Source organism: Cydia amplana, chromosome 1 (genome assembly GCF_948474715.1).
Source record: "Cydia amplana chromosome 1, ilCydAmpl1.1, whole genome shotgun sequence".
Lineage (NCBI taxonomy): Eukaryota > Metazoa > Arthropoda > Insecta > Lepidoptera > Tortricidae > Cydia > Cydia amplana.
In genome coordinates this window covers 2,256,149-2,277,764 of record NC_086069.1, presented here as the reverse complement: position 1 = coordinate 2,277,764, position 21,616 = coordinate 2,256,149, and the positions used below count along the sequence as shown (strand labels likewise).

The 21,616-nt window shown below is 40.2% G+C and overlaps 2 protein-coding genes across 2 annotated transcripts in view; both read right to left on the bottom strand.

Moving 5' to 3' along the window:
- Window positions 1–213: 213 nt before the first annotated feature.
- The window catches only part of LOC134654848 (hemicentin-2-like), a gene marked incomplete at its 5' end in the record, with an annotated part of 86,935 nt that continues 65,532 nt past the window's right edge, over window positions 214–21,616 (bottom strand). The window contains 6 exons of the mRNA XM_063510319.1: window positions 214–345; window positions 6,930–7,033; window positions 9,331–9,470; window positions 10,994–11,102; window positions 11,485–11,634; window positions 12,530–12,703. Of these exons, the coding sequence (XP_063366389.1) occupies window positions 331–345; window positions 6,930–7,033; window positions 9,331–9,470; window positions 10,994–11,102; window positions 11,485–11,634; window positions 12,530–12,703 (692 nt within the window). The remainder of the gene's footprint in view (window positions 346–6,929; window positions 7,034–9,330; window positions 9,471–10,993; window positions 11,103–11,484; window positions 11,635–12,529; window positions 12,704–21,616) is intronic.
- LOC134657628 (protein krasavietz) overlaps window positions 13,652–21,616 on the bottom strand; it is a 347,985-nt gene continuing 340,020 nt past the window's right edge. The window contains exon 11 of the mRNA XM_063513286.1: window positions 13,652–13,664. The gene's annotated coding sequence lies outside the window, so the exon portion shown is untranslated. The remainder of the gene's footprint in view (window positions 13,665–21,616) is intronic.

The window sequence follows — 21,616 nt, the reverse complement described above, 5'->3', positions numbered from 1 at the left end:
GCGTTTAAATAAACAATTTTGAATGGCCGGCTGTTGTTCAGAAGCTAAAATTGGTATATATATCGTGACCGCTACTTATACACCGTTAAGGCTTGAAAATAAAAAATACGCGAGTTAAACCGTAAAATCATCTTAATGTTAACATGAGTCACGAAAGTTTAAATTCGATTAAAATTATATTTAAAAAAGTTACGTTACCATACCGATACATGTCGCTTCGATGCGATACATAAAAACGATACCATGCTATAGCCCCTAAATTACAATTGGCAATTTGGAATTTACAATAAACATTTTCATTTATATTTACAAGAGCCGCTATTCCTTTTGTTATCTCTCCGGCATCTGTAAGGGAATAAATTTGAATTATTAATGCAATAATGCTATTTGAGGCGGAAATAAATGCGTCTAGGTGGACGGGTTGGGATATTGTTTCGGAGAAAGGGCAATACGAATTCAATGGAGTCAAAAAGGTACTTAATGTCTGAGCAGTCTGTCTGGCTGTCCGTCGTGAACTGATGGTATTTTGTCGTGTGATTGTCATGGAGGATTTTGAATTTAAATGTCCGTAAAGTGTCATTCTATGGAACTTGCTACCTATGTAAACAAAAGTCACTAGTAAATACATTATTTTTGATAAATTCAATAAGTATGGCGGTTTGTTTACATAGTTAGAAAGTTCCATAGAATGACACTTTAGTTCCAAATATGTATGTCAGTCAGTCAGTCTGTCTACGTCAGGTCGCCACGGAGGTTGGTAGCCACAACAATGTTTTCAGAGTTCATCTTTGTAAGTAGGTGTACTTTCAGGACAAGTTAAATCAATAATAAACGTTTTATTATTATTATTGATTTAACTTGTCCTGAAAGTATGGAAGACTGTGCATCAGGGCGTTTTTTTTTTGTCCCATACACTTTTTTTTCAAATTTGGATTTTTTTATGTTATTTCTACTCAGAATCGCGAGCTCTTTCTATCCTAATAGGAGAAAAAAAGTGTCCTAAGGTTTTTATTTCCATTACGTCACCATTTTTCATAGACTTTGTATGGCGGTCGCGCAATGGAAAGATCGAAAAATGTATGGAAATTTTGGGACATTAGGATAGGGACTATTAGGATAGACAGAGCTCGTGATTCTGAGTAGAAATAACATAAAAAATCCCAAATTTGAAAAAAAAAAGTGTAGGGGACAACAAAAAAAACACGCCCATCTAGACCAAGGTAGTGGATCAAATTATACGTGAAAAGTATCTGCCATTCCTAATATCTTAGCAAAACAGAGATTTGTTTCGACATGGTCAAAATATACTAAATAATTTTTTCGCAATTAAAAAGATAAAAAAGATAAAAGATTTTTATTCGTGACGTTCACAAAACATGTACGAACATGTACAGACAACAACAGCAAGAACAGAAGAGAACAATAAGTGTGCATCACGAAATGGACCCAACTCAGCATAATGCTAGCTATAAAGCCAGCGCTGGTCTTCCGTAGGGCCCATTCGGTGATGCCACGACAGATAACACAAAAAGATACATATTAAAACATTTGAAAAAGATACACAGAAGAAGTAAATAAGAAAACAGAGAATACAAAAATTTATACATGAAAACGAATTATGAATACAAACAAAACAAAAAGAAAAGAAAAACATAAACACAGACAAAAATTTATAATAGACGAGAAATTATGAACGCGACCATACCATGCGTCAACGCTTGCCTGCAACTGCTAGCGCCAGCGGCGACGTGCGAAACTAAAACTGCATAAGCATGGCATGGCATGGTCGCACCATGGGAAAAGTTAAACTAGAAGATGGACAACACAATATTAAGTGGGCGTAACAAACTCATTACCGCGAGTGTCACTAATCCTGTTCAGCCACATCAAGTAACGGCAATACAGTACAGCTGGCTGTCTATGAGTTCTGCGACATAGCATACAAAACGTAATCCTAACCTAAACTTAAAATTAATAGAAATGATAATAGAAGCGATATGGCAAAGCAAAAGGGACAAAAAACGAACGGTAAGTCTATATAAATACGAGAGACAAAACAAGTTATATGCAACTAGTGTCATGACTCAAAGTTTCCTGTGATTGTTGGTGTAAATACATAAACTGTTTGAGTTTGCATCTAAAACCGTTAACATTTTGCAGGTTCCTTATTGGCGGAGGAATATTATTCCAAATCTTTGCTGCTGCATATCGGAAACTACCACGGAACGCTGATGTAGCATGTCGGGGTGGCAGTAGGTGTATCGCACACTGCCGGCGTTCACGCGTCCTATTGATCGTCAGCTTATCGTAAAGATATTTTGGGGCATTGAACTTCAAAACACCAAAAAGAAGACAAGCTAAATGGAGTTTGCGTCGATGTTGCATTTTTAGCATATTGTGTTTGTTGAGAAATGGAGTGACATGAGCCCTTGAAGGAATGCTGAAACAAAAACGTGCGCAGGCATTTTGGACGCGCTGAATAAGCTTCTTTGTCTTGGCAAGAAGTCGGGGACCATATACACTGTCAACATAATTTAATTTAGAGAGAACAAGAGACTCAACTAACCGTATACGCACATTTTCATTTATATATGGCCTTATTTTATAAAGAATTTTAAGTTTATAAAAACAGCTTCTGACAACATTAACAGTGTGGCGCTCAAACCGAAGGCTACTATCCATGAGGAGCCCAAGATTACGAGCCTCCTGAACTTGCTCAATGGATTGATCCATCAATATCACATTGGCCGCGGGGTTAAACCTAGTCAGTTGTTGTTTGCTGCCGAAGACTAAATATTTGGTCTTGCTAGGGTTGAGCATTAGGCAGTTATTTTTGGCCCAGCATGCAATTTTGCTAAGATCGTGGTTAAGTTTTTCAATTGCACTATCTGCTTCATCTGGCTTGCAAGAAATGTACACTTGGATATCGTCTGCATAAATGTGGTACTTACAGTGTGTGATCTGCGTCCCTATATCAGCAGAGTATAGAATAAATAGGATTGGACCGATAACCGATCCCTGCGGAACGCCTCTCTTAAGGCTAGCCTGAACTGAAGTCTTTATGGTGCCGTTGCTCTGAGTTAGTTTTACACATTGAGAGCGATTATTAAGATAGCTGTCAAACCACTTTACAGCATTATTATCAAAACCATAGTAAGTAAGCTTAGATAAGAGCAGATTAATATTTAAACAATCAAACGCCCGGGAAAAGTCTAGCAGTACTAACAGAGTGCACAAGCCTTGATCCTGGGAACACAAGATGTTGTCAGTGACATCCAGCAGGGCAGTTGCTGTGCCTCGCCCCTTTCTGAAACCTGACTGAACATCTGGTAAGATATTGTTGGTCTCTAAATAGTCAGTTAGTTGTTTACTTACAATTTTTTCTATTATTTTAGAGAGACATGGCAGAATACTAATGGGCCTTAAATCTTTTAGTCCAGATGGGTTTGATATTTTAGGAAGTGGGCGAACAATTGCTAATTTCCAGATGTCAGGGAATGTACATGTCAAGAAAGAGATATTTATTATTTTGGTAATTATGTCTGCAGTATGAGGAAAAGTCAATAATAGCATGTTTAAGTTAATGCCATCACAGCCCTCAGCATTTGACTTAAGGTTCTTAACAATTTTAATTATTTGATCAGAGGTTGATGGGTGCAAATGAAAGATAGAGTCATTAAATCTATGATATTCAAAGTAAGTGAGGTCAGATATGCTAATGTCTGAAGTGCCCGGTAGGGTCAGAAAATGTGTGTTAATTATTTCTGGGTCGCTGAATGAGTTGGGCAGTTCTGTATTTTTTTTGGGCAATAAAGTAGATTTTAAATTTTTCCATAGTGTTTTGGGATCATTTATTTTATTATTTATATTAAGTTTATAATAGGCTGATCTCTCACAGTACAGAGCCTTACTTACTATGGATTTCATGTCCTTATAATATTGTCGTTTTCCCTCAGACCGGTTCTTATGGAAGTCAGCTGCAGCCTTATCACGCAGCCGCATCATATCCTTGATTGTGTCTGTAATCCAGGGGTGAGACCCTCCCTTGAGTGCGATTGTTTTTAGAGGCGCATGGAGGTCGAATAAGAAAAGTAAGTTCTTATTGAATATTCTAACCATGTCATTGACATCTCCGGAATTCAACAGGGGGTCCAAAGTCACACACTGCAAGTCCCTATCAAAATATTCAAGTTGTATATTTTTGAGAGGCCTGTAGGTTATGTGATATGGTTTAGGCTTTTCTAATTTGATATTAAATTCACAGACTATGAGGCAGTGTCCGTAAAGTGTGCCTACATGTTCAATGCATATATTTTTTGCCTTCATATCTGTGCAAATCACATCAAGCAGAGTCTGGCTTTTTTCTGTAAAGTGCGTAGGTTGCGAAACTAATTGTGTAAGTTGAAAACATGTCAAAAAATTATTAAATTTAACTATTCTTGAGTCGGCATTTGTTAACAAATTTATATTGAAGTCTCCTAATACTATTAAGTTGTCATAATTCGGAATTGAACTAATTGTGTCAGAAATTGCGTCAAAAAATAAATCCACGTCCATCCAAGGTGGCCGATAAGCTGTACCAATAACTAGCTTTCTCCCATTCACCGTCAAAGTAAGCCACATTTGCTCAACTAATCTATGCAGAGGATCGACGGGGTGAGGGAATGTACGGGCATTAAGATTGCGTTTAATATAAAACCCAACGCCTCCCCCTCGCGAACGAGTACCCTGAGGCCTGGGTATGTGTCGCAACTTGTAACCTGGGATCACCGGGGCCCGTCCGTCGCCCTCTGCAGTCAGCCAAGTTTCGTTAAGTGCAAGCACTTCAACATCTTGCCGAGTAGTAGCCGCTATGAGATTGTCCTGATTTGTGCCTAGGGAACCTGCATTAAACAAACCTATTTTAAGCTGCTTAATATTGAATATTATAACTGGTTTGGTTTGAGTCATGAACATAGTATGTAGTGATAGATAAGAAACTGTAACGAGTAACAATAATTATTGCATATATGGTGTAAAACAATTGGTACGATGTGTATAAATAAAAAACATACATTGTATAAATAGATACATTTATGAAGTTTGAATTGCCATATCCTATCAAAAAACTTGTAATAGTGACTAACCTAACACAAAACATATTAATTAACTTATATCTATAGTCCCATTTAGTCAAACCGAACTTCTCCCAAAAACCCGTTCAATATCAGCGTCCGACCTGATGCAGACCGCCTGCTTGCCGTCGCTTTGCCGAGCATACACGCGGCCCCTCTTCGTCCACGCGAACCTCCACTGCTGACTCCTACACTCCTCACGGACTCGGTGGAACAGCAGGCGGTTAGTGCGGGTGAGCCGCTCATTGAAGTACACTCGGCGCGGCGGGCCCGGCAGGCCCGCGTCAGCGGAGGTGAAGGTGCGCCGCACCCGGGCGGCACGCAGCAGCTCGTCCCTCAGCTGGCGCCGCGCCAGCCTCACGACGACGCGGCGCGGGCGCCCCGCGGCCCCTTCCCCCCCGGCGTCCGTCCCACCCCGCTCCACCGCGCCGACTCGCTCGGCGAACACCACGTCGCGGGTCTCCAGCGTCACGCCAAGCTTAGCGGCGATGACGGTGACCGTGTGAACCACGTTCTCGCCCTTCTCCTCTGGGATGTGGCCGATGTCCAGGTCAGCGAGCAGAGCGTCCTGGTCGCGGTCATTCAGCTCCTGCTGTAGGCGCGACACTGTCCGCCGCAGTTCATTCACCTCCGCACTGCTGCCGCGGGGGGTCGCCTCCGCCTCCGCCACCTTCCTCTCCACTATTTCTAGGCGGCTCTCGACACCGGCCATACGATCCGTGAGGCTTTTTAAAGTGGCCCGGATCTCCTCTCGGAACTCTCTTTGCTCCGCCATGTACTGATCGAGACGCTCTTGCAGGTCCGACTCTTTAAAGGTAGCAGGCGAGGAAATGACGGTTGGCACGGCCGGCGAGGGCGCGACGGGCAGCGCGGCAGGCGACAGTGCGACGGGTAGCGCGGCTCCGACAGGGGAAGGCGCAGCGGCCACCGAAGATGTGTCCCTTGTTCCTACGTCGCCTTTTGAAGGAGTACAGCCGCTGGACCCGCTCTGCTTTTTATGGCAATCTTTGCAGAGCCAGTTTTTCGGGACAGCTACATTCTCGGTTAAGTCTAAGCCCTCACAGCTCCGATGAAACACCCCATGACAGAGTGCGCAAGTGGCGGCACCTTTCGGGGACAGGTAGCGTCCGCATGTCACGCACTTTCCCATTGCGGAGACGATGTTGCGATCGTTAAGGGAGATACAAGGAGTTTCAGCGATTATCGCTAGATGGCGCTTATATCAGTCCAAGTCACTGACTTTAATATAAAAAGTGTTGGTAAATCTCTTATTATTGTCACTGTATTTAGGTAATATTTGTGAGTTTATATTAGGTACGTATTATTAAGTTATTAAAAAAGAGATAGTTTTAATCAAACAGCTGTTGTATATTGTTTATCCACCTACCCACCAGCGCAAAAATGTCACTCCGTAATACACACTAATAAATGTGCTATCAACGCACTATCACTAGCGCGCGGCAAGCTGCGCTCACTCGCACGACTTTAGACGGCGCCAATGCACACAACGATAACGACGGTTACGGGTAACTGTTCCGAATACTAATTAATAACTTATAAATTACGCGAGCGTAACAGTTTGTGTTACCGTCCGTGACGTCACTCGTCTCAATTAAAACTTTGAAACCCAAAAGTCCTAGACCTAGTCCAGGGAGTGGATTATGGTCATGTGTTTGTGGGCGTCGCGTGTCGCGTATGCTACTTCTTGCTTCTTGATGGTAGCTTTTGTTGTGGACTCTGTCCACTATGTTACGTTTTGTCCACTATGTTACGTTTTGTCCACTATGTTACATTTCGTCCACTATGTTACGTTACCATTTGATCGTGCGTGGCTGTCGTCACGTATGCTACTTCCTGCTCTCTGATAGTGTAGCTTTTGTTGTCGCTGGATTCCAGGACTACGCGCGGTGGCTCGCTTTCTGTTCAACATAAAATACCTATATATAAACTGTATATAACGATGTCTACCTCAATCGGCCAACGTGGAATTCGAACCTACACTTTTAGATCGCCGGCCGAACGCGCAATCCATTCCGATTGTTTTATAGTAATGTGATATCGTCGGTTCGAAAATCAACTCGTAAAAATTAGTTTCTTGAAGCTTTTGTACGAAAATTATCATTAAATATGTAAGTCGCTTTTCAGTGAAAGAAAACATCGCGAGGAAACGGGACCTTATCCCATTAAGACCTTAGTTTCCCTTTTGAGATAAAAGGTCAGCGTAAATATCATTGAATATTTTCCAAATCCCGTAACATCCCCTTTCCATCCCCTTAATTTTGATTTACTACTGACACAATTTCAAAACTATTTTTTTAGTAGAGCTATCACATATGTTTCAAATTCGAAGCTTTATGTAAGTATAATAGTTTCAAATAAACGAAAACGCTCATTAATTCGCAAATACAAAAAGAACGCTTTGTGTTAAAAATGTTCGGACCACACAATCTATATGGTGCACATTACTTATACCGATTTTAAATAGATAGGTACCATTCGTTTGCCCTCGCGGACCCTTATTATTTAGTATATTATTAGATTAGTAGTACAGTCAGCAGCAGAAATTGCTAAGCAGGCCAGGTGTTCAAAATGATCTTGACGCGACTTGTTAAGAGAATATGATTGTGTCAAGGTAATTTTGAACACCTCGCCCGCTTAGCAACTTCTGCTGCTGACTGTACCTCGTGTACCTACTTTATTGATAAAACAATAATAAACAACTAAGCATAACTAGGTTACGAGCTTAATAACTACGATTCAATTGATTTTACAGGGAAAAATAATTTCTAGAAAATTCTATAAATCCAACTTCCAGCTTGAGAAGGAGGAATCCAACTTTCTTTCAACAGAATCCTTTTTAGGCTTCAGTGTTTCAGTAAATTAATGTAGAAAGTAATTTCGTGGAATGTATTCGAGGTAAGAGTAAACTTAAACATTGCCGAGGATTTATCGATGCCAATATGAAGGCTTAGCCCAAATATCGGGTACCTATTTACTTAGTAAACTTAACCTTTGACTAACAGAGTAAAATATTTTTTAAGGTAGTACCTAAAATTTACGTTTTACATGATATTTCAAAGTTGAACATATTTATATTTTTACCTACCAGTCAAATGATTCATTTGCTTTCATGTTGGTGCGTAAATACTTAGGGACCTACACTGTGTTATAATTTATAAATCTAACGGCAAAAATGGCAATATTTTCAAAACATTTTCATTTTTGTCATGAAAGTTATTTGATCTCAACAAATAAATGTCTTTCGCGCGGGTTTATACCTTTTATCTCAATTATACTCTAAAAATAATAAAATATACTTTCTTTTAAAATTTAGCTCGTCGGTTTCCTCGGCTATATATCACTAGGTATTTTATACTAAAATTATACTGCTATGGTATGCAAGGTAACAACTGAAAAATTGTAAATAAATGAAAATTAGACATGTTTACGTAATTTTTTTTTCGAGTCTACTTTAACCTATAGGTTAGTCTGGTTTTAGTTAGATTTTGCCTTTGCATATATTATCATTGCATTTGCCCTTGATTAAAACTTGTAAAAATTAAATATCAAACTCCAATTTTGCGTCAGCCTCCTCAAGCAATAATTTTATGACCCATTCATAATTTACCAAAAATTACAAAACAAAAACTTTAAGACTACATAATATTCTATAATAATCTATGTTCCTATTTAACAGCTCTAGTCAACATTAACACAAATAGACACGCTAATAAATGGAGTGGACTCGCCACGGCGAGAAGCGTCAGCTTCAATAATTAACGAATGAATCTACATACACAACACAACACAGACGGGCGGTGGTGAGATGTATTTCACATGTTGTTTTAGTTGTTATTTGGGGCATTATCTATGAAAAGGGACCTGATTGTCGATCGCGCTTACGCCGCACAGCGTCGCGCGGCATTGTATTTACATCGGAGCATCGTTAATAATGGCGTAAGCGCCATCGACAATAAGGTCCCTTTTCATAGATAACGTCACATTTATTTTCTATAAGCTTGTGATATGATCGGACTCTTGTATATTATGACCTTTCATATTTGTGTAGTCAAAAATACTTTAGTACTTTACAGTACTTTTAAATTTAAGTTAAAACAAAAATTCTCAAAACAAATGAGGTACCGCCTGCCTTGTGCGCCTTGCCTTGCACAACGGATTAGGACGTATATGCCATTGCAATGTGGACCGTACTCACCAGGCTTAGGATTCAAGATGTCAGGTTTAGTTTCCAGCTTATCAGCTGGCGGGTACGCGATGAGGTACCGCCTGCCTTGTGCGTCAACCTGCACCACGGATTGGGAGGGGCGCTTGCTGTTTGATGTGTTCTCGTTTCGTCTGTGATCAAAATAAGAAAAGTTAAGAGACTTTATTTCTTCTACCTGTGATTGAAGAGTTCATCACACTGATGCGGCGCAATGCATGATGAATATCAGCGATGTACCACTCGTACACATCAGGAACTGCGTTCGCCTGCTGCGTGCGTCTGATCAGATTTTCATCCGCATCCAATATAAAGACTGCACTTGACATATTATCGGCTATCAAGCAAAATGGGACGTTTAGTCAATAGCCCAGATTTGTAAACACATTTAGTTACAAACTAAGAGTAACTACAGCCGAAAATTTTTTTTTAATTGATATTTAGGACAACAACAGCCGTAAATAAAAGTTTTACATATGAATGCTTACATAACAGATGGCCAATAACAGTTATCCATAGATTACATTTTACTTAAAATAACGTAGGTGAGTAGTATCTAAGTATTGCTTAACATATTAAACATTTAAAAACTAAAAAAGACAGTGTGCTAGTCATACAGAATGCTCATCATTAATTTAATTATGAGGTTTTGATAATATTCAGATACTTATGAAAATGTTAGTTTAGGTTCGTAAACGATTATCATGCAGTCTTTGCATACTAGGTACATGTAGGTATATTTTGTGTTCATGAACATTATACAATTTATACATACAGAATATTGTTCGTTGTTCATTTCAATTCAAGTGCATATATGCTTCAATAAATCTGCATTCAATTTGTTTATTTATAATTTTAGTTGTAATATCATCATCATCTTCCTCGCGTTGTCCCGGCATTTTGCCACGGCTCATGGGAGCCTGGGGTCCGCTTGGCAACTAATCCCAGTAATTGGCGTGGGCACTAGTTTTTACGAAAGCGACTGCCATCTGACCTTCCAACCCAGAGGGTAAACTAGGCCCGTTTAGGGATTAGTCCGGTTTCCTCACGATGTTTTCCTTCACCGAAAAGCGACTGGTAAATATCAAATGATATTTCGTACATAAGTTCCGAAAAACTCATTGGTACGAGCCGGGGTTCGAACCCGCGACCTCCGGATTGCAAGTCGCACGCTCTTACCGCTAGGCCACCAGCGCTTAATTTTAGTTGTAATATATAGTTTTTAATTTTAGTTTATGACTTTTACTTTATGGTTTCATTTGTTTTATAAATATCTGCAGTTTGATCAGTGTGTGTGTCCGATGGTCAGGGTAAACAGACTGGTGAATAATTTTAATCTTAATTTTACTTTTTTTTTTTTTTTTTAAAGTGTCTTGTGTATATCATTCATATATTAAACTAAGTTAAGTGGTTTATGGTCATTTGGTTATGGCGGCATAGTATATGAGAAACCTGGACAAATACACACACAATGATGGGTATGCGTGCGCACATAGGATGATTTCCGCACTATGTTGTGTCCTGTGCCTTACCTACGTTCAGTCGTACGGTCGAAAAAGCTCTTGAGTAGGCAAAAGGTCAATCTTAAGAGGGAATAACACAAAAGATCCCCATGTGTCGAACTGTGTCCGCAAGTTCTCCCGATAAGTTAAGATACCTGCGTACAGCTAGCACCACAATAGCACCAATCGCTGTAACGAGCGCAGCTAAGGCAGCCAGCGCCGCTGCTGCAGGAAACCTCGTCGTGATGCGAGGCGTGGTTTCTTCTGAAAACACAAAAACAGCTTAGTTCTATGAGTAAAAGACGCTCAGTAAGACCAACTAGCCTTGTAGAGTCTAAAGCTAAGGACTGAAAAGACAAGACACCCTTACCTTTACAATTCAACATAGATGTAAAACTCATCCAGTCATTAAATTGGGTAAACCGAATTATAGAATAGGCTAAACCGCCGGATTTCGAGAGACCCCACACTGGCGTCTCGCGAGAGTCTGCGTCTAGTCAACTCTATGGCTGCTGCTCGATGCAACGTTGGCGCAACTGCACAGCGACGTCATGCATTTTCCATGGCGCTGACTAGACGCCGACGCTCAAAAGACGCTAATGTGGGGTCGCCCTTCAGGTTAGAAGAATTATGTGCAAAGGGTTACCAGTCCTCTTGGCTGCATCTCGGAAGACCAGCTCCCTCAGCAGCGCCGGTTCAGAAGCACCCTTGCTGTTCCTGGCCACCACGCCGAGGATCTCGTCTTCAGTGAGAGCTTCCAACGCCGACCAGCTGACGTTCAGCCATACTACCAAGTCTGGGAGAAAAAATGAAATGTAATCTAAATACTTACTAATAATATTCGGCTTCATAATAATAAGACTAAAGCGAGAGTTATTACTGATTCATAATTTACGGATGAACACTATTTTTGGTGGTTATAATTTAAATTACCTATTTACACCTACACAACTTAACTATACATGTATGTATTTCTAAGTCCCCCATCGTAGGGTAGGTACTACTTTACCTTCTGTTTTGAAATTAATCTGTTTCTAAAGGCTGTGTTTCGGAGACCACTAAAGAAATAAAATGCTTGCTGGCTTAAGTATTATGGACGCTGTTGAAAGACAAATGATTATGATTACCACATACTTACATCCTTCATAATATACCTAACTAATGGAGATTTGTGCCAAATGCGTTTCATCTTCTTGGCAGGATCAGATAAGCTCCTACAATCTCTAATATACTCTGCGCTTGTAACATGGTTGGCGCGTCTACCAACCTATGGCTAAATACTATCTGGGGCCTTACCATGATGTCCATATTGCGATTCTGTTTAGACCCTGAACTGAATTGCTAAACGACGGAGCTACATAAGTCGCATAACTCCGTCCCTTAGCAATTCAATTTAGGTCCTAAACAGAATCGCAATAAGACATCATGGTAAGGCCCCTGTAAGCCGTAAGGACGTGTTATTTCATGCCAGATTGATCCACCTGTAAAACGTCTAAGTGTAAGGCCTGAGTGGACGCTCGTGTTGGGCGTGCAGCGGGGCGGGGCGTGCGGCGTGCATGTTAACAAATGCAAGCGTATAGGAGCGGCCTTAGTGCACGCTGCTCAAATTACTTGTGAGCCCGACGCCACGCTGCACGCCCCGCCGAACGCTCCGCTTCGAGCGTCCACTCAGGCCTTACACTAAAACTGACCTAAATTAGACGCTGTGGTGTTAGCCAGCGTTCTGATGTTGTCCCCCAGAGCGTCCAGCGTGAATCTTTGACTCAGCCCCCCGTCGTAGCCGGCCAGGCACCGCACTGACAGGAACGCTTCCCCGCTCTTGAGGACTCTGTTTGCCGTGCAGTTGCGAGGCGGAGATGGGCGTGCTAGGAAAGAAGAAAATATAATTTTATTGTTAGAAGCTACTCTTAACCACGTAGGTATATATAATAGGGTCCCGTTGGCAACTTGGCAATGTTCGGGTTCGGGTAAAGAACACCGTAAAGAGCATTCAATACGCATAACAGTCATAACGTTACAGTAGATACGCTAATAGCATGCGCACGATATTTATCACTTCTCAGATAGTTCCATCTAGCTTTACCTATCTCCAGTGAAGCTGTACGTTACAACAAGTATAGGTATCATGTTTGAAAGCAGAATGATTAATTCACTAATAAGTAAAATGACAAACATAATTGAAGTTAACGATCCGAAAACTAATAAACACATGATACGATATGAAACATTGCAAAAATTTCACTCAGCCGCACAGAATTGCAGGCATCCATTAATTTTCAGTTAGCGATACCGGCCAAATTTTAATTCGACGTATTCATTAAAACTGCGCTCCGATTGGTCAGACCAAAACGCGAAACAGGCCGGGGAAAAATTCGGCAAGTGCGAATTGTAGTTCTGGGTATTTCGAGGAGAAAGTCAAATAAACAAATGGATTTAGCTTTTCGGATTTGAGACTTACGACGAGATCTATAAGATCTTCTGACAATAGATATGAGAAATAAATGATCTAATAATTTCGCTGACTGTACTTAAGTAAAAATGCTGAAATACACTTTATTCTTGGATAGTACTTGAAATATATTAAAAACGGGTCACTCACGTATTTTAAGTCGAAAAACGCTCGACAAGCTGGAAAACTGTTTTGGGTACTACGTCGGTGGACAGTGTGGACGATCCATTAGCGAGTGACGTAGTGAGTGTTGTGTGCAACCCGTCGTTTGACAATAATGCCATAAATGAGGGTAGTTTCTCGCCCCCCCTGCCGCCACCGGCGCCTGCGCCGAGTCATCGGGCGCGGAGAGCTGCGGCCCGCAGTCTGCGCCGGTCCGTCACCGTAAACGCAAGCTACTGATGACACTTCTCGGTACGAAGTGAAACATGTCGAGCGTTTTTCGACTTAAAGTACTTGAAATGATAAAGATTTCTTAGGAATCCAGAATAAATAGGTAGACCAGGTAGGAAGTAACTACCTACTTATTCATACTTATATTTCGCTATCGACCGAAGAAATTTAAAATTCCTTCTTTTCTAATAAAACTTTGCTACTCATACTTTTTTAATTTTACAAAATACATTCCGCTCAACCGCGAACCTTTCTCATTCCGGTACCCTAAAAAAACTACCGCTACATTTTATCGCGACGCGTTCGCGCGGCCAAAATCAAAATGGCCGCCCCGTAAAAATGGCGCTCAAAAACCGAATGGGCTAGTGCGAAGTTCGCTTATATAAGTTACCTCGTTACTCCCATATTGGCGGGATTGCCGGCGAAGTTCGCTCGTATTTTAAACCTACAAATATTCGAGTTTTGATTTCGGAATGTTTTAATTAGGTTGGATATTAATTTAGCATTATCTGATTTGTGATTCGATCTGATTGATGGTCTTAATTTAAAGCGATTTACGTAAGTTTAGTAGTTAACTTAAACTTTAGTGAGCACGTGTATACAAAATACAGTTTATTAACAGTACCGTATTTACCATAAGGGCACACGGGGCCAATGTCCAGCCCCCCCCCCCCTCATCCTCTGAGGGCCCCCAAGGACAGATGAAACTAGCTCCTGCCCGCGACTTTGTCTGTGTGGAATGATGATGATTGATAAAAAACTATCCTAGGTATGTACCTATGTCATGTCCTTACCCGGGTCTCAAACTATCAGCATAACAAATTTAATCTAAATCGGTTGAGTGGCCTAAGAGTGAAAAGGTAACAGACAGAGCTACGTTCGGTTCTATAATATTACTAGCGACCCGCCCCGGCTTCGGACGGGTATACATAAATCTTTCTCTTGAATCGCTCTATCTATTAAAAAAAACCGCATCAAAATCCGTTGCGTAGTTTTAAAGATCTAAGCATACATATAGACAGACAGACAGGTAGCGGGAAGCGACTTTGTTTTATACTATGTAGTGGTGATTTTACATACTTCATTTGTTGAAAATGTACGAAACCTGCCCAAATTATTTATTACCAGCGACCCGCCCCGGCTCCACATGGGTTAATAAATTATACATCAACCTTCCTCTTGAATCACTCTATCTATTTTAAAAAATCGCGTCAAAATCCGTTGCGTAGTTTTAAAGATCTAAGCATACATAGGGACAGACAGCGGGAAGCGACTTTGTTTTATACTATGTAGTGATAGTGAAGTAGGGTTTTTATTTTTACCTATTTACTTACTTCATTTGTTCAAAATTTATGAATCCTGCCCAGTTTATTTATTATAACAAAAGGAACTAAAAAAGATTCCAGCTCACGCTCCATAACACAGCGTTACGCGACGTGTGTACACCTGGCAACGTTTTACGTGCACACGGCAACGTTATAACGTTAACGTTGACAAAAACTACGAAGTAACGCTACGTGGACTGTTTCCACGGAAATACATTTTAAATTGTCACCGGCACGTTGACACAATATATGTTGTGACAGTATTTTAACTGGTCATAAACGTTCAAATTGGGTGATATTATTAAACCAAGAAAATTACCTTTATGAAAAAAACATTGTAGCATGCGTAACCAGACCCTAAAGATGTCACATACTCGTTGCCGTATGTATTACGTAATCAAATGTAAGGACGTATAGCTCGACCTACGGTTATAGAAACCGTCGTTAAAAAAACGCAGTATAATCCTAATAATAATACATATAATATATAGGTATGATAGTTATCCGCTGAGTTCGAAGTTCCAATGGCAGTCGCTTTCGAAAATAATTGTGCTTGTGACGATTCCCTACAAACTATGTGCATGAGCACTCAGATTAGGCCACACGGGACAATTAATTAGGTAAATCTTGGAACTGACTTACCAAACGGATTCCGCGGACTCTCTTAACATAAGTACCAGAAAGCACTACTACTGGTGTTTCCGATTCTAAAATATTTTAGTTTCTCTTAATTTACAATCTATTTTTATTGTTGTGTATTTTTGATTTAACAGCAATACAATATAAATGGTGAAGATTCTAATTCACTCAATACTCGACCACTTAGTAAGTAAGTAATTGAACGCGGTAAATTAATTAGTTTTGACTTAATTAGTGGGATTCCTTGGTTAATGAGGGAATAATGAATGGTTATTATGTTAGCTTAATGAACTGTTAGTGCACTAATACAATAATTATAGATCAGGATTGCTATTATGTTTGTATTAGGTACTAATAGTTAAGAATGTTATCTAAATTTGTTATGGATATGATGTGTCAGTGTCAAAAGCGAGGTTTTAGAATTTAGAATGACACATCATGTTATTACAATCAGAATTTTCCAGACCAAGTCCAAAGATTTAATAATTAGTCAAAGATTTATGATATAATTTGCAGTTTTCAACTCGCAAAGCGCAATCACTCAAAATGTTTCAACAGTGGTCATGACCTTTAACTACTGCTTATAATATTTATACATAAGGAACTGCGTCTACATGCTGTTGTCTGTTTTTTATGGGGTGACGGTTAGTAAAGCAATTAATTTTTATAAAGTCAAAGTACTGGTAATATTTGCACTGCGCGTACACTCAACACTTGTCTCGACATTTTACCACGAGACTGACTCGTTGCAATCTCGACAGTGACACTCGAGTCGTGTACAGTCAGCGACCAGGTCAGACATGCACGGTGAAAACTATATGGTATTATGTGAAACTTAAAACTGCAAAAATAGGGAGTAAATTTCTGACAGGATAAAAATGTGCAAAATAGGGAAGTAAGCCCTCGAATATTTTAAGTGTTACTTAAGTTAAATCACAGGGCGGACACGCCATACATCAAAAATGATTTGCGTTTATATGTGCGCGCGGCACGTCTGTACACGCGTCATTGTGTAGTAGAGCGACTTACGCACACATTCATGTCGCGGCCAGTCGCGGGGCGAGGAAATCCGAGTCGGGGCGGGGCGGTGCGTGTCCGTTCTGTATGATAATACTATTACTTATTCTGTGGTTAAATTAGATATGCATGCATTATAATTGGTATAATCACTAGAATACAATACATATATGTATACCTAAGTAGGAAATTGGGTACGTGGGCGTATGAGGAAACGAAAAAAATAATTCGTCTCACGAGAGGTTAATTCTAAAAACAAAAAAAAAATGTGCCGGTAGGTACCTAATTGAAAATTTCTTCACATCGATGCCCTAGTTTACACTCGTAATAATTACGGGGAAAAGTTAGTTGTAATTAAGACTTTATTTGTGCTATGGCATTAATTATAACGTAATTTTCCAAGTACGAGCGTGCAGTAGTTAGGGTATCGACTTGGCAACTATTAAATAAATATCAAATGATATTTCGCACATAAGTTCCCAGAAGTTCATTGGTACAGTTGCCATTAGATATATCTATCGGAGCGGCCGAGGTATTCACAAATATCTGGACAAAGCCTCTATTATCAATTATCAAGAGATTGAAGTGCATGTTCAGATATTTTTGTCCACCTTGGCTGCTCCGGTATATCTACATAATATATATAGCGGGGTTGGTAAACCCGTCTCCGGATTGAAAGTCGCACGCTTTTACCGCTCACCAGGGGGGCGATTTTTGAATTTCGATCGCTCGATTTCTTCACTCGAAAATCGGTGGAAACCGGCGAATCGCTAATTTTTAAAATACGAGTGATAGAAATTTGTAATCAAATGGTATTGACCCATTGAGGTACATAACAAGAGACGACATCTCGAACAAAATGTTTCCGCACCTCAGAGAAGTGCATGCATGCATGCGAAACCGAAAATTATTAATAAAGACGCCACGAGCATTTTTTGACTCAGTTAAACAACGTTGCATACAATACTCTTTCTACGACCAAACATTTACTTTGAAAACTAAATAATAGTAAATCAACAGTTATTCCATTGCTTACCGGTGAAATGTTATTCCATCCCTTTTATTATATTTTCTTGTGCTATTGTTGTAACTTTTTAACACGCACGAAGGCATTTTTTAGTTTTTATTTTTTTTTAATTTTCTGTACATGGTGGCATCTCGTCAGTGGTCGGTGACGTACTAAAAGCAAAGAAGTGCATGCACTTCTCTGAGGTGCGGAAACATTTTGTTCGAGATGTCGTCTCTTGTATATACCTCAATGTATTGACCACTAATTTCCAATTCTATTATATAGTAGAATTTATATGCTTAGTAGTGGAGATTTTACTAAACGAAATACATGAAATCGAGCGGTCGAAATTCAATAATCGCTCCCCAGCGCCTTACGAGTAAAATAGACGAACTATGAAAACGGGGACCATAGTTATTTCCATACACCAACCTATTTTGCTCTTTTTAAGTGCACATGTCCGAAATAAACAAAATAAAAATGATACAAAATTGAAGTCACTTGTTGCCGTACGCGCGTTGAATAATTATTACCGGGTCACGAAATGTGGCCGAATAATATTTTATCCGAAATTTAAATTTGAATGCAACTCGAGCGTAATAAAAATATTTATCAACGATTTTCATAACGTTACGTACCTACCTACGTCAGCATCGAATGTAGGTACATCCTTATTTTATAACATAGTAATGTTTAGCTGTTCGTGTATAATATAAATCCCATCAAAAACATTACATGTAAAAAGGTGCAAGTCTCGCAACGATTTTACTACAAAAAAGTTTTGAGATGTAATGTGAAACCAAGTCGGTTATTTTAATCAGTGCCAGGGGGTGTTAAAACCGTATCAATAAGATATCTTTAATTTGTAATACGTATAATGACTTGGCCATCGCACGGCTGCATAATGACAAAAGGATCATCGTCACCTATTAAAAATAATTCTAATTGAACATAACGCTAGCGCTAATTGCAGTTTGAGCATTACACATATTTACGAGTACGATACGAGTAAAGCATTATGTGCGATTGCCAAGTCATTATATGTATTACAAATTAAAGATATCTTATTGATACGGTTTTAACACCCCCTGGCACTGATTAAAATAACCGACTTGGTTTCACATTACATCTCAAAACTTTTTTGTAGTAAAATCGTTGCGAGACTTGCACCTTTTTACATGTAATGTTTTTGATGGGATCTCATCTCTTTTTGTAGGCAGTCCTTCTTTTCGGGTACTCATACCTATACTACACATATCATAACTAAACATATCTTCATTCATACTCACATCGTACATCGTAGTGTACCTTTACTTTACCTACTATTTGTAGGAACTGCAACAGTAACTTTGTAATATCATATATTTATATGGGATTACAAACTTACTTATGTAGTTCTTAGATCTTTAAAACGTGACTGATATTGCAATATTTTTAGGTTTACCCTTTATGTGGCCATTAAACCCTAACTCTGTACCAAATTTCAGCTCTCTGAGTTTATGGGAAGTACTAATTCTATTCTGATGATCATGAGTGAATGAGTGAGTGTCATAAATGCGAAACTTTGCTTTCGCTTAACTTCGGAACTAAATGACCTACAGACTTGAAATTTTGGATTTTAAGTATGTGATTATAGCTTACTGGATGACGAAAATTTCTGCGTTCTGGTCTTATCCAGAGGTTCTCAAATAGGGGCCTAAAAATGCGGTGAAATGGTTCCAGTAAAGGATGGTACGGCAGTGTTTGCTTCGCGCTCGACTTGGCGGGGGCACTGCCGTGCCCCCAGATTAGTGCTCGCGAGATGCACTATGACCTTGAAACTTGAATGAGTTGTTTAAACTTGGAAAACTTCAAACAGTAGGTAATAAATAAAATACTGTGAAGTGGTTTTCTTCGAGAGGGGTGGGGCGTGCAGGGTGAAGGCGAAAGCAAAGTCGGTATACGTTGGTATAAGTCTATTCCAGTCGGCGCTAATTACAATTATACTAACAGAATACTACTAAACTAACTGCCTAAGGTCGAGCGGCGTCCTAAAGGACAGCAGTCGAGCGCCTAGGTGCAAATGTACTGAGATCTAACTAAATGTGTCAAGAAGGTCCAGAAAGGTCCCAGAGGGTACGCAGTCCGTTCGCCTAATGACGCCTAACTTATTCTCAACAATTACAAAATTAGGTGCATCGGGTCCTTATTCTAGGAAAAATCTTAACACCGCCATGTAGGATGGCTATGCGCACTGTACAGTGACATCTAGTGAGTGATTTGGTAACCAAAGTTGTACGAACATGCGCGTTGTTTTTATATGTTAAACTATTTGGATACATTCGCTATATTTTTAGGAACATGTTACATGATGTTCTGTATTTTACAGGTTTCAGAAACGAAATAACATAGGCCTACTATCACCATCTCTGTGCACATAGGTGAATTACATATGTATGGGTTGACAAAATGACATTAATCTATATCTATACATTTGCTACGTTTTGGTAAAAATACAAGTGTTACGAAATGCGTGAAGTCATAATTTTAAGGCTCCAGGAAAACTAGGATTAAGATCAAACATTGGGTATTAGTAACGCCATCTTTTGTGGGTACCGTGAACTATGGTTTGCATAGGAACTGATGGCTAACTAATTTTACATTAATCTTAGTTTGCACATTCGTTATGTGTACTCAAAAAATCTAGGCAACACTTAACACAGGTTACGCAAGGTTTTGGATTTTTAAAACTACGGGAAAGATAAAATATCGCTAATGTTTACGTCGAAATCGAGGACTACTAGCGCCATCTAGTAAGAGGTCATACGAACTAAACATGGCGTATTAATGTTTTTTGGGAAAGTCCGCGTTACAGTCTCCCCCTCTGGAACTGCAGACGACCCGGCGCGGTGACAGGAGAGTTGCGTTGCGTTTATTTGCGAGGCCGTCTACGGCGTCTCGTGTTCGTTACGGACTCTGCGTTGGGAATAGGGGTGGTCTTCTTGGGTCTCCCCCTCTTCCGCAAAGGTTGCACGGGCATAGGCAAGTTTGCGTCGTCGCTACTCCGGTATGGGGTCAGATCCTTCGCGTGGTATAAGCCTACTGCTTCGGTAGGGTTACTGGGTGAGGCAAGGATGTAATTGGTAGTTCCAATCCGTTCCTTTATGAGGTAGGGCCCGTCTCGCCGCGGTGCGAATTTAGCGCTAACTCCTTTAGCAGCATTGCTTAGGGTGTGTGTGGTTACTAACACAAGGTCGTTAGTCCTATAGGTCGGGGTCTCTCTCCGATCCTTGTCAGCGGTTTCTTTCCTTTGCTCCTCTTTTTGCTCACGAGTTTCCCTTGCTTTCTTTAGCGTGTCCGCTAGCAGTAGCAGTTTTGGAGTAATCTCTGGTACGAAGTTCTCGGATATAATAACTTCACGCAGATCTTTCTCATTGTCGTCAGGGGTTTTAAGTTCCCGAGCGAACGTTAAATACGCTGGAGTGTATCCGGTAACCAGACTAGTTGCAGTGTTCATAGCAAACCTTATAGCGGATAGCTTCTCATCCCAGTTAGTATGGTCCTCCTGGACTAGTATGGCCAATTGTACCTTCAGATCTCGGTTTTTCCGTTCCACTGGGTTAGCTGCTGGGTGGTAGACGGGGGTAAACTGGTGCTTAACTCCTAAGCAGTAAGTTACTTGCTGCATGGTTGCGCTGACAAATTGCGGTCCATTGTCGCTGATAAGCCTTCGTGGCAATCCGTAGCGGAGGAAGATCTCATTCACTAACAGGGAGGCGCAGTTTTCAGCGTTCGCTGTTTGCAACTGGAACAATTCCACCCAGCCCGTAGCTACATCTTCCACAATGAAGATCCATGTGTTTCCTTTCTTCGTCGCGGGCAGGGGTCCAAACAAGTCGAAAGCTATCACCTCGAAACGCTGGTTCAAGGGAGTTGTTTGGAGTAGTCCAGCGGGTTTCAAGTTTGT